We start from the raw sequence: 13,888 nt of genomic DNA, 5'->3' as shown, positions 1-13,888 counted from the left end.
TTATCTTGTTGTAATAGAAGTTCTACTTATCAAGTTATGTGATATGAAGGTGAAAACATGTGAACACCTGTTATATGGTCTTTTAGCATGAACCTATTTGTAAGTATGAATTGCTTTTCAAGCTATTTGAGAAGTTTATATGTTGATAAATCTACGTGAACATTCGTATACATATATGAGCATGCTTGTTGATATTATAAGGTGCAAGCATCTAGAAAGAATGTGATAGGACTAAAGATGATTTGAGATGAGCTTATTGCTATAAAGAATTCATATGTTTTCAAAGTAAATGCTAGAATGCTTTACAGGGTTGAGTGTGGTTATACTTAGCTTCGTGCTAACGGGTGTTTTCTTATTTGTCTATGTGTTGCTTGCAAAACCCCTTTCAGGTGGGCCCAACAGTATGAAGAAGTCGTGTTAGATTAGTCTCGTAGATAGAGATATCTAAAATCTAGTTTGACTGATGTTATGTATGGATTTTAGACTTATTGACTTTATGATTGAGGAGTGATGTAGACTATATGGGGTGACGTATTTTCCCCTTATTTTTTTAGTTTTATGTTGGATGTCAGACTTTTACTTTGTTTCTAGTTTTACCCCCTTTAGCCTGTGCAATCACCACGGAGTGGTGGTTGTGGCGGTGACACTTCCACTATTTATCTTTTAGTTTTTCCGCTGCTTAGTGATGTTAATGACTGTTTATATTTGTAATTAAGAGTTAGAAAAGTGGGGTGTTACAAATTTGTATCAGAGCGGTACGAACCGCGGGAGACTTTGGAAGTTTGACCCCTGAGATTGAGTATAGAAACTCTAAGTAAAAGTCCTAGGAAGGACAAGTTAAGGAAAGACCTCTAAGTTGAAGTCTTAAGATAGAAAAATTGAGATGAGAACTCTAAGTGAAATCCTAGGAAGGATCAGGTTAGGGAAAGTGCCCTAAGTTATGAAAATTGAGATAAGAAAGACTCTAAGTCCAGTGACTAAGTACGAGTATCAGAGTTATGAGAAACTCTAAGTAACAGTTTGGAACGCGGTGAGGTCGTGAGTTCCTTTGTGTTTGCCTATACGTTTTGTGCTTTATCAATATGTTTAAAGTGCTTTTAGATATCTTTTGAAAGTGAAACATAGAAGTTTTCAGTAAGAAGTTAAAGTGAAAGTTAGAAGTTGAGATTGCGAAAATTAAAATTTGAAAGTGGAAGTTTGTAAAAGTGCTAATGTAAAAGCATAAGAGTTTATACTTGTGCCTTGTTTATATGATTTACCAATGTGCTTGTTATGCCTTTGATATCTGCTTCGAGTAAAGTAGAGAAGTAAAGAGAGTAGTTGAAAGAGAAAAACCAAGAGTTTGAAAGTTTAAGCTTAGAAGAGAAGTTGTTCTTGCTAAGTTGTTAAAGTAGATGAGAAGAGATGCCTTTGTTTCTTAGTATGATTTGCTTGTCGCAAGTTTGTTCTAAGACTAGAGAAGTTAGATTCAACTAACTTATTAAGACGTGCTAACAAGAATGATCTGTTCTGGTCATGTTCAAGAGGGTTTCGCGATGCCGCCGCGAAGCGTTAGGGAGGAATATCCTCGCTCCTCAGGACCTGGATCGTCGTCATCCACAGATTTGACTGAGAGTCTGCGCCAGCTCACCCAGTTGACCCATACCATAGGAGCTGCTGTACTCAGTGGGAATAACGGTGGCAGTGATGTGTCCAGAAAGATCACGGGACGCAATCCACCGTGTTTCTTGGGTCAGGAGGATCCGGAAGTTCTTGAGAGTTGGATCCGCACGTTTGATAAGTTGTTTGACGTGGTAGGATGCCCAGATGACCAGCGAGTAGAGGCTGCTATGTACTATCTACAGGGAGAGGCTGATCACTGGTGGGTCATGGAAGGACCGGCTGTCCAGGCAAGAGAAGGGTTTGACTGGGGGATGTTCAAGATGGTGTTGAGAGAGATTCTACCCAGAGCATGTCAAGGCTGCCAAGTATGAGGAATTTTTGCATCTCGAGCAAGGGAGTTTGACCATTCAGGAGTATCATGCCCGCTTTGTGGCACTGTCTCGATTTGCTCTTACCTTGGTACCTGATGAGGCGAGTAGGGCTCGCAAGTTCATTCGAGGATTGCGCTATGATGCTCAGAAATCCTTCTCAGCGGCGAGATATGCTACATTGAATGAAGCTTATGAGGCAGCTGCTGGTTACTCCAGGATCCAACAGTTGCACCGAGATGCCATGCAAGGGATGAAGAAAAAGAATGAAGGGATAAAATCACAAACAAGAAAGGGACACAGGTTCAATCCGACGAACAGGCTTGACCATAGAGGTGGGGAAAGGAAGAACATGAATATGAGATAGGAGCTGGAGCTGGAGGACCACCGAGAGAGGGGACTTCGGTATGCCCGAGATGTGGCAAGGATCATCCTAAGACCACTTGTGGAGGATCACTTATAGTTTGCTTCCGGTGTGGGAAGCCGGGTCATCGAGCCGCTATTTGTCGTTCCCCGAGGACGGAGGGATCCCATGGTACGATCCCGAGCCAGCCACCTAGAGGTCCGATCAACCAGGCACCAAATCAAGCTATGGGACATGGCTATCCACCGAGAGGAGGTCCACACAGAAATGGGAATCAGGGACGAGGTGGAGCGCAGCAAGGACGTACCGGAGACGCTGGACCAGGGAGGATCATGGTCATGGGACAGACTCAGGCCGGAGATCGCAATCTCGAGAAAGGTAACACTCTAACTTGGAATGAGTGTGTTAAATTTTGCTTGGGTGCTCAATTAGATGTGCATGTCTGCGAAATTGTTACGAGTTGTTGCAAGGTACTAAAAGATGTGCTAATCTAAGAGTTTTAGGAATTTAAAAAGTTAATTGAGTTTGTTTTAGAGAAAAGCTTAGATTTGAATGTTACGAATTATTGAACGAGAGAATTAGAAGAATGAAAGAAGATATGAGTAAGAGTGAAAAATAGTTAGGGAAAGATTGAGATTTAAATAAGAGAGATGTCTACCGAAATAGAAGTGTAAACAAGAAAGAAGGAAACGACGAGAAAAGAAGAGGGATAAGAATTTAGCTTAAGAAATTTCTGGAAGAATTTAAAAGTCAAAGGATTGACTAAGAATCGGGATTTATTAAAGTCGAGGACCACATCCAATTTGACCCGATTTAAAGATTTGACAAAGTCGGAGGACCGAAAGAAGTTGGGGCCGGATAACCGACCCGGATGGCGGGTCTAGGTCGCGGAGCGGAACGAACTCCGTTCCATGTAACGGAACGTGGCCACTGACCACGTTAAGGTCCGTGACCTGGATCCGTGTCAGCCGCGCTGATACCGGGCCTTGGGGTGGGCCACTTGGAGGGCCGCTGCCAAGCCCCACCGCTCCCTTCAACCTCCATCAGATTTCCCCGAAATCAGAATGTTGAAATTCATCCCCTTCTTCTTCCTTTTGGCGTAGCATTCTGCCTCAACCCAAATGTAACACCCCAGATTTTCCAGACTTTTAAAACTTATATAATAAAGATAGAATCTCATTAAATCCCAACATACGATACAAAAGAGTACGGGGTGCTATGCCACACCTAAGCTAGAGAACTCAGGTGCACAGGCGAACTAACTAATACCCTCAATAATGTAAACGCATAGACATGGCACGCATGTCGAAAGAGAAACTAACTACTTCTACGCTCCAAATTCTAGCGCGCTCCAGTGACTTACTCTTCTGTGCCTGAAAGCCAAATATATCTGTTCAGCGAGAGATGCTGGCAACCCACTCCAACGCGTTGAAATACAATACATATAGATATATATAGATATACGAAAACCCTTTTGAACATGAAGATATATCCTACGAACTCTAGCTTTTAAACAGGGATAGACTCAGCAGATAGGGTTAAGTACCGACAGCAGTTATACCAAGCATATACAGTTTACAACAGGCAAGGCAGATAAGATAAGCACAATTAATAATCATAACCCAACATATACGATTCCCAATATGAATCCCATAGTCACATCCCCAAGGCACTCATAACAACAACTCCTCCATATCCCATCACATAACACACTTTGTTGGCGCCACAGGACCAATCGCATGTCCATACATGAGGCTCAGCGCGTATAGCTCTGACACGGCCTCGCAGCACCCTGCCCCGTATCGCAACACGGAGGGGTCGATCGCAACCGACCGATGAACCGCAGCTCATCATAGTTTGATCGCAACCAAACAGGGGACCGCAGCCCAAGAGTATGTCATCTGACCACAGCCAGGAAAGTATGAACAGCAGCTCATGTAGAAACGTTTGATTGCAACCAAACGGTGGACCGCAGCCCGGGAGTGTAAATCTGACCGCAGCCAGCTTCTGAACCACTGCTCAGGAATAACCAATTCGATCGCAACCGAATTGGGGTATCATGCACACATAACACATAGCAAGCACATGCAACCCACATTAACACATTGGGAAGGGGGAGAAAACGTATAACAAAACCTATGCATGATCCTTCACATTCTAAGAATAATCATAAGGGGTTCATACTTCTTTCACCTAGGTCAACGGGGTACCAATTCAACTAGCATGCAATATATAAGACTCTCACAACCTACGAACGGTACTCGAAATATCAAACTAGGCATAGGCACGATAGACGGAGTCCGTTGGGACACCACGGGGATCGGGGGAACATCAAACGGGGAAGCCAAAATCCCCGATTGGGGTGCCAACCAACGGGTAGCCGGTGGGTGAGGGTTCACCCGCCGGCGGTAGCAAATCCGGGCAGCGGGTGCCCGGCGGGCAGCTGCCCGCCCGCCGGCTGCCCGCTGCCGGTGTTGCCCAAGAAGGCCGCGGGTAGGTGGCGGGTCCCCTACCCCCACCTACCCCCCACTGACTCTTTCATCACAAAAACGCCCCGGGAACCTTTGTGGAACCCGAAATCATGCTTAGACACTTTCAAACGCAATTGATAACGCACGTAGACAATTAACGGATCAAAATCAAGAAACATACGGCACATAACCTATCATGCTTTTCTAAATATAATCAACACCCAATCATGCGAATTCCCACCCCATATACCAAGAATGATATCATACGATACAACCTAGGGTTCTAATCACTTTTAAATCAACAAGGACACAATTCATCTTCTAATATCAAGATTCGGTAAGAATATCACATAAACATCAAGAACATCTTATAATTATCAAGAACATCATATAATCATCAAGAACGTCATATAATTATCAAGAACACCATAATTATCAAGAACCTCTCATCATCAAGATCACCCATGGAATCATCCTACCAATCATCAATAGTAATATCACAATCATCAATGCACAATGATATGGGGAAATCCTAAGAGGGGAATCATAGCTATGAAAATAGGTTTTGTTGAGACATGGGTTACCTCTTAGCCTTAATTAATTCCTTGGCTATAAAGGGTCTTTCTTTAAGCTTTCTTCTTTCTTGATTTCTCCTAAGGGGATTCTTGGAACTTCTTGTGTGGTGAGAGATTATGGTGGTGAAAGATCTAGGTGCCTCCTATGTCCCTATTTATATATTTAAGACTCATAATTAGGGTCTGAATGGTATGGGTTTACTAATTCTATTCCTTATAGGACTAAGGGCTTATTTTAGGGATAAGGGTCCATGGTCCATAGTGGACCATATTAATTAATTAAAGGGAATCCTAATCGTAGTCTGAATAGTAAAAGGCCTACTTCCTTTATTCCTAATAGATAACTAGGTCTAGGATTCCTAATTAGAATCTGAATAGTACAGGGTTTACTTTCTTTATTCCTAATAGGCTTAAGACTCTAATTTAGGCAAGGATCCACGGTTCATGGTGGACCTTATTAATTAATTAAAGGAAACCTAACCGTATTAAATCATATTTAATTATTATCAATGGGATTAATTAAATAATTAATCCGGGATTGAAGGCCGTAACACGGGGTGTTACACTTTCCCCCTCTTACGAGAAGCTTCGTCCCCGAAGCTTGGAAATCATTGCGGGGGTAACGAGTCCAAAGTCGTATGGTGGTCCTATAGTGAAAGCATTCTACGGGGAAATTGTATAATTGTATGTTTATGTGTGCTGGGTTTTTGGGAACGATTAGGTTTAAAGGGCTAAGAGAGTGGGTTTCAAACCTGAGGACAAAGTGAATTTAGGAATTAGGATCACGGTTTTCAGGGTTGCAACTTAGGGTGTGAGGTTGCCACCTTGTATGGAATTGTTAAAATAGGGGATCAAGAGTGTGGTTGAAGGGTAGAAAGGGTTTTGAAATAAGGAGGGGGCCGATTTTCCGAGGGAGGGAAGGGAATTCATCTAGGATGGGTTAAGGGTTCTTGATCTTCAAGTGACTATTCTGGTTTGATGCTTTGATCACGACGTATTGACGAACTGATGATCCTTCTTCCTTGGTGTTGGCACTTGCTTGACTTTAAGATCCTTGTTAGACCTTGCTTCCCAGGCTAAGGTTTCATCCTTCTCCCCTATCTTGAGGGAATCTCCCGTGATGATTTAACACTTACTTCTTTAATGCATCCAAGGTCTTGACCATGTTTGGTCAACCAAGCCAATCTCTTAGGGCGCACTTCCCAAATTCTCCCCAAAGTTTCTTGGGAGTCGGTAAACTTTGGGTTGATTTTCCCTTCTTATTGAATTTCATCTCCTCTTTAGTGAATGAAATTCTTAGTAAGACTTCATGTCTTCCCCGAGGTTCGACTAGTTGTGCCTTTTTGTGTTACTTTTAATGGTGAAGGTGTCCTTGCATGCTCCTTTTCTTTTTGAAGCGCAGTTGGTTACCTAACCTCGTTGTGGAATGACTCGGTGACTTTACGAGTCATCTCATTTCCTTGTGGGTCCTTAATGAACCTTGAGATCTTGGCACAAATGTGCTTTTTACCTTTTTGCCTAGCACCACGGACTACGTAGTTCTTGATTCCATACAACTTGTAAGGAGTCCTCTGATTTGCTTGAACGATATCCATGGTTTGAAGGAGTCCCGGTCCATCCTTAGCATTTTGACTTTTAAGGTCTTTGTGAGTCCTTAGCACGAGTTCCCAACTCGCCTCTTTGGTTTGCACAATCCTTTATGCCAATCATCCCTAGTCGGTTGTATCGTAGAGTCCAACTTCAACTCCACGTGTAATGCAATTGGTTGTGCTATTCCGATGGTGTCTTGCGTGTCAAGGTCTTTTACCGATGACACCATGTTTGGGCGACCCATGGTTCTTTACCCAAGACTCGCGTTCATTAATCGAGGCACACAGGTGCGCCATGAATCAATAAAGTGAGGAGTTAAGAAATCAGTACATTGTACCAGTGGGCGCGAGGTGGGCGGTCGTCCGCCTGCCAAGCTCCTGTTGGGGACCCGTCAAGGTCCTGTCAAGGTCCCGTTGGGGACCCGCGGGAAGGTGACTAGGAAGAGTGAATTCCTTCGGGGAAAATCCCAAGAATGCACAAATTCAAGTCCCGACAAGCCCCATGTCTATGTGCACAATAGAAGGGACTTGAATACATAGGGTGGCCCATCGTATAGTTTTATTGATCCTTAGGTACGAGTTATAGATGAGTCAAGACTCTCTCATGTTCTTTTTGCTCAGTAGGTCGGGTCCGGTTTCCAACTAGCAACCTCATCACCTTCACCGGGTGGTTGGTTATAAGCCAACTTTGTCTTTGCCTTGCTTGATTAATGATAAGCCTTCTTGGTTTTTCTTGGAGTTCGGCTTGTCGCTCGTTCTTTGTTCAGTCCTTTGGTGACCAAGTGCTTGGTGATGCATTTCTCTTCCTTGGAATGCATTGATTGACTGCCTTTGACATCGCATGGTATTTTGGCGATTTTGTGTGTTACATGTACTTCTTATGGTGTCTTAAAACCATCAAGGTCCTTGTTCCCAGGTATGACCCTTATCGCCGGGAGGCTCTAGTTCTATGATACTTTCCATGCGTCTGTTGCCTCTTCTTGTCATATCGAGTCCTTTTCGACAATTCGTGCTAACGATTGAGAAAAGACGTTGTTTATGTACTACTTTTCTTTCTTGCATTTAATTGGCGTTCCCGGTCTCCGGGCTGGGATAGTTGCGCCCATTCTTAACCAGTTCCGGAAGGGTTCGCTCATGCTGGAGGGAGCGGTCTCCCACTTCCGTTACTCCTTCTTTCGGGTTTGTCCCTAAATTCCCCGTTTGGTAGAAGTTGGCATTACTGGTGTAGGCTTCGTTGGGTGTGCGGGGTTTGCTTACAATTAGGGCCTTCTGGGATTCGTAGTTGTGGTCTTTCACAGACTTCTTTATCTTGGTTGCCTCTGTAGGATCTAATTCAGGCGCGAAACGAGCCAGCTGGAGGGATCGTTTGTGGTATTCCCTGATGGTGGGCATCCCTTGTTTTAGGTGGAGGATTTTCCTCGTACATGGTTGCCCTTACAGGTGCGGGGTGGAATCGTCCCCGTAGCCATGCCCCTAGGCACTCCTAGTTGAACCCCCGGTTGTTGCCCATAAGTGGGTTCTTCGTGGATTTATCAAAGATCAGCATCGTGTCTTGAAGTGGAATGAGGCTATCCCTACGCGGCGTTCCTCTGGGTATTTCATTAACCCGAGGATTTTGTTGAAGGTTCGGGTTCATTCTTCGAGGAGTGTGGGATCCTTGACTGTCTTCTGGTTGGCGCCATGCTGCTGGTTTTCAGGGTCAATATTTATTGTATCGATGAGTCAGTGTGCTGCACCCTTACCTAGGTGTGGTAAGCGTAGTGGGAAGTTATTTTAAGTTAGAGAGGGATAAGGTGAGGGGAGGTTACGTGTAGGTTTCACAATCTCACCGCGCGTCCTAAGATTCCTGAATCCTATGTTCCTAAGTACCTAGAGTTCAAGCCTAATGTCCTAAAGTCCGGTCTTAAGAGTCTTATCCTAGAGTCAAACTTAGGCTCTGATACCAACTGTAACACCCCAGATTTTCAAGACTTTTAAAACTTATATAATAAAGATAGAATCTCATTAAATTCCAACATACGATACAAAAGAGTACGGGGTGCTATGCCACACCTAAGCTAGAGAACTCAGGTGCACAGGCGAACTAACTAATACTCTCAATAATGTAAACGCATAGACATGGCACGCATGTCGAAAGGGAAACTAACTACTTCTACGCTCCAAATTCTAGCGCGCTCCAGAGACTTACTCTTCTGTGCCTGAAAGCCAAATATATTTGTTCAGCGAGAGATGCTGGTAACCCACTCCAACGCGTTGAAATACAATACATATAGATATATATAGATATACGAAAACCCTTTTGAACATGAAGATATATCCTACGAACTCTAGCTTTTAAACAGGGATAGACTCAGCAGATAGGGTTAAGTACCGACAGCAGTTATACCAAGCATATACAGTTTACAACAGGCAAGGCAGATAAGATAAGCACAATTAATAATCATAACCCAACATATACGATTCCCAATATGAATCCCATAGTCACATCCCCAAGGCACTCATAACAACAACTCCTCCATATCCCATACATGAGGGTCAGCGCGTATAGCTCTGACACGGCCCCGCAGCACCCTGCCCCGTATCGCAACACGGAGGGGTCGATCGCAACCGACCGATGAACCGCAGCTCATCATAGTTTGATCGCAACCAAAAAGTGGACCGCAGCCCAAGAGTATGTCATCTGACCACAGCCAGGAAAGTATGAACAGCAACTCATGTAGAAACGTTTGATCGCAACCAAACGGTGGACCGCAGCCCGGGAGTGTAAATCTGACCGCAGCCAGCTTCTGAACCACTGCTCAGGAATAACCAATTCGATCGCAACCGAATTGGGGTATCATGCACACATAACACATAGCAAGCACATGCAACCCACATTAACACACTGGGAAGGGGGAGAAAACGTATAACAAAACCTATGCGTGATCCTTCACATTCTAAGAATAATCCTAAGGGGTTCATACTTCTTTCACCTAGGTCAACGGGGTACCAATTCAACTAGCATGCAATATATAAGGCTCTCACAACTTACGAACGGTACTCGAAATATCAAACTAGGCATAGGCACGATAAACGGAGTCCGTTGGGACACCACGGGGATCGGGGGAACATCAAACGGGGAAGCCAAAATCCCCGATTGGGGTGCCAACCAGCGGGTAGCCGGTGGGTGAGGGTTCACCCGCCGGCGGCAGCAAATCCGGGCAGCGGGTGCCCGGCGGGCAGCTGCCCGCCCGCCGGCTGCCGGCTGCCGGTGTTGCCCAAGAAGGCCGCGGGTAGGTGGCGGGTCCCCTACCCCCTCCTACCCCCCACTGACTCTTTCATCACAAAAACGCCCCGGGAACCTTTGTGGAACCCGAAACCATGCTTAGACACTTTCAAACGCAATTGATAACACACGTAGACAATTAACGGATCAAAATCAAGAAACATACGGCACATAACCTATCATGCTTTTCTAAATATAATCAACACCCAATCATTCGAATTCATACTCCATATACCAAGAATGATATCATACGATACAACCTAGGGTTCTAATCACTTTTAAATCAACAAGGACACAATTCATCTTCTAATATCAAGATTCGGTAAGAATATCACATAAACATCAAGAACATCTTACAATTATCATGAACATCATATAATCATCAAGAACGTCATATAATTATCAAGAACACCATAATTATCAAGAACCTCTCATCATCAAGATCACCCATGGAATCATCCCACCAATCATCAATAATAATATCACAATCATCAATACACAATAATATGGGGAAATCCTAAGAGGGGAATCATAGCTATGAAAATAGGTTTTGTTGAGACATGGGTTACCTCTTAGCCTTAATTAATTCCTTGGCTATAAGGGGTCTTTCTTTAAGCTTTCTTCTTTCTTGATTTCTCCTAAGGGGATTCTTGGAACTTCTTGTGTGGTGAGAGATTATGGTGGTGAAAGATCTAGGTGCCTCCTATATCCCTATTTATATATTTAAGACTCATAATTAGGGTCTGAATGGTATGGGTTTACTAATTCTATTCCTTATAGGACTAAGGGCTTATTTTAGGGATAAGGGTCCATGGTCCATAGTGGACCATATTAATTAATTAAAGGGAATCCTAATCGTAGTCTGAATAGTAAAAGGCCTACATCCTTTATTCCTAATAGATAACTAGGTCTAGGATTCCTAATTAGAATCTGAATAGTAAAGGGTTTACTTTCTTTATTCCTAATAGGCTTAAGACTTTAATTTATGCAAGGGTCCACGGTTCATGGTGGACCTTATTAATTAATTAAAGGAAACCTAACCGTATTAAATCATATTTAATTATTATCAACGGGATTAATTAAATAATTAATCCGGGATTGAAGGCCGTAACACGGGGTGTTACACCCAACCAAAAACCTATCTCCTCCAAATCAACATCTTTCTTCAAGGAAACTTCAAGAGTGTCTTCCCCAGGCCATTCTAAGTGCGAGAAAAATACTAGTTGGTGCATTCATTACAATTTCAACAAGATCAAGACAACAAAGCTTGGACCACAATGGTGAAGGGAAAACAACAAGTGGAAGGAACCAGTCAGGAAGCACCTACCTACTCGGTAATAGGAGGTAAAACCTATTTCCCCGAATTCTTTTCCGAAGATTTGAATAGTATTTTGGAAAATTGAGGTTTGTTGAGGAAATTTCTAAGAATTCAAGAGGAAATTTACCTTGATTTAGTGATTGAATTTTATGGGAATTTATCCACAAAACATAAGAAGGGAGTGACTTCGATTGTCTCTAATGTGAGAGGCACGAAAGTAGAATTGACACCACAGAAATTGTCAAATTGGTTTGACCTACCGTTGGATGGATTGGATATGTATGATCGGGAGGACTGGGTTGCCCACGCAGGTTTGACACATCAAGAATATTTGAGATACATGACCGGGAGTAGGGAAGAGTTCCCTAAGGAATATCGCCCCGAGAGACCTACTTTGACTGGAGAAAAGAAATTGTTAGTTTTGTTGATAGAAGAGTGTAGGAACAACTCTACGGAGATTGGTAGTTGGACTTGTACCATTGCTTTTTTGTTGAGATTTGGTGGTGCTGTTAAATTTCCAGTTTTGATCCTTAAGCACATGGCTTACTTTAAGGCAAAGAACAGGAAGAATCTGCCCTATGGCATGATGTTAAATTGGGTTTTCAAAAAGATGAATTTACCTGAGTTGGGAGAAAGAATCCAAAGAACCACTAGGTCGGCTCTGAATGCCGTTAATCTGAGATATTATGAGTTGTATCAGGTCGCTGAGAACAAGTATTTGACCCTAGCTGACATTGCTAAGAAGCCCTTGGACGAGAGAATGGCTCTTGTGGTTAGTTTGAATGTACCACAAAGAAAGTGGTCAAATGTTGGAATCGAATCAGGACACATAGCCGAGGCTAGTGAAGAAGGGGTTACAATGGGAACCGATTCGGGAGTTGGCATGAGTCATGAAGGAGTACCCTTTACGGCTACTCAGCCGAGAGCACCACGAGATTATATGAGTGGGCCTCAGGGACCTACTAATGAGGATCTTTATGCTATGATCAACAACCGTTTTGATAATTTGAGTGCTCAAGTGAACTATGGTTTTGCCAACTTTGATCAAAGGGCAGTAGTCATGGAACAAAGGATGGGGATTGAGAATGTACAGAGATAGACTCCCTATGGTTGGGATCTGAGCTACATGCCACCAGGTGATTCCTCGGGAGGCTTTAATCAAGGTAACTAGTTAAGCTTCTAAGTTTAGTTATAGATTCGTTGGTGCAGTTGTTTAGATTCTAGATAAGTTAGATAAGAACTCAGAGATTCCTAAATCTTTCCAAAGTGATCCAACAGAAAATTCTAACCTTTTCGTTTCATCACCTTTTCTCTTCGAGAACTTGATCCACCCATTTCTTCTAATTTTCGAGACGAAACTTCTTTTAAGGGGGATAGAGTGTAACAATCCAAAATTTCATTTTATAAATCCGGTATTAAGAAATCCAAAAATAGCCTTTTTCACTCCATTAAATTTTTTTTGCGATCAATTGCTGTTTGAATGAAATATTCTCGTCACGTTCACGTTTTAAATTAATTCGACACCAAAAATGGATTATATTCGAAAATTTATTAAGTTTTCGTGTACTTCGCGTACCAAGATTTAAATCGAGAAATTTATCTGAGTGAGACCGAGAGAATTCAAAAAGATTTTAAACAAGTGTTCATCCAAATAGCTTTTTGAGAAAATTCACTTACAACCCCAAAGTATTTAAAGTTAGCATTTCTAGCCTTGGTCCATGATACAAGGTGGACCATTTCATTCCAAGAAAACTTTGCTGAGAACACTTTCCACCCAAGCTTTTACCATTTTGCCCTCAACCAATCAATGTGAATCATCCTAGGGTTTTGAACCCTTATAAATAGGATAGTGTTGGCATCATCTTCTCCTGATCTCTTCCTTGGCTGCCAACACCATAGCAGTAAGTTTTCTTCCTCCATTCATTTCTTCCTTCTCTAAGTTTCTCTGCAACATCATCTCTTCTTAAGGTTTCAGACTTAGGCCTTGTGTGGTTGTTTGAGATGTTTAGGTGGTGAAAGAAGTAGAGATCCTTGAGTGAAGTGGGGCTGAAATCCAAGCAAGAAGAAGAGACTACAAGAGGTATAACGTCATGGATTCCTCTTTAAAATTGGCTCTGTGAAGACTTAGTTTTGAGTAGAAACAATGAGTTTTTTGATGTGTTCATGCTTAGAAGTGATTTAGTATTTGTTTGTGAGTTGCTTAGATTGTTTTGGACTTGTTTGGATTAGTTTTTGCAGATGAAAAACCATCTGGTGCACAACACAGTGTGCACCAGATCAGTTGGACGGCCCTAGCTGCGACCCATCAGGAGGCCCGCCGGCTAGAGCCGTAGTGG

General features: G+C 42.9%; 1 protein-coding gene across 1 annotated transcript; it reads left to right on the top strand.

Annotated features, from left to right (window-relative positions):
* The first annotated feature begins 1,535 nt into the window (after positions 1 to 1,535).
* On the top strand, positions 1,536 to 2,337 carry LOC109156070. Its single transcript, XM_019303879.1, has 2 exons — positions 1,536 to 1,925; positions 2,014 to 2,337. Exons 1-2 carry the CDS (start codon positions 1,536 to 1,538, stop codon positions 2,335 to 2,337), a joined length of 714 nt encoding a protein of 237 aa, XP_019159424.1.
* Positions 2,338 to 13,888: the final 11,551 nt, after the last annotated feature.

The sequence above is a fragment of the Ipomoea nil genome, unplaced genomic scaffold (assembly GCF_001879475.1).
Source record: "Ipomoea nil cultivar Tokyo-kokei standard unplaced genomic scaffold, Asagao_1.1 scaffold0276, whole genome shotgun sequence".
NCBI classification, from domain to species: domain Eukaryota; kingdom Viridiplantae; phylum Streptophyta; class Magnoliopsida; order Solanales; family Convolvulaceae; genus Ipomoea; species Ipomoea nil.
This window is presented reverse-complemented; position numbering and strand designations above follow the sequence as displayed.

What these genes read in the sequence shown, in the direction of transcription:
- LOC109156070 (XM_019303879.1), top strand. Translation starts at nt 1,536, where the DNA reads ATGCCGCCGCGAAGCGTTAGGGAGGAATATCCTCGCTCCTCAGGACCT. An exon ending in ACTGGGGGATGTTCAAGATG is followed by an intron (nt 1,926 to 2,013) that starts GTGTTGAGAGAG and finishes TTGACCATTCAG; the next exon opens with GAGTATCATGCCCGCTTTGT.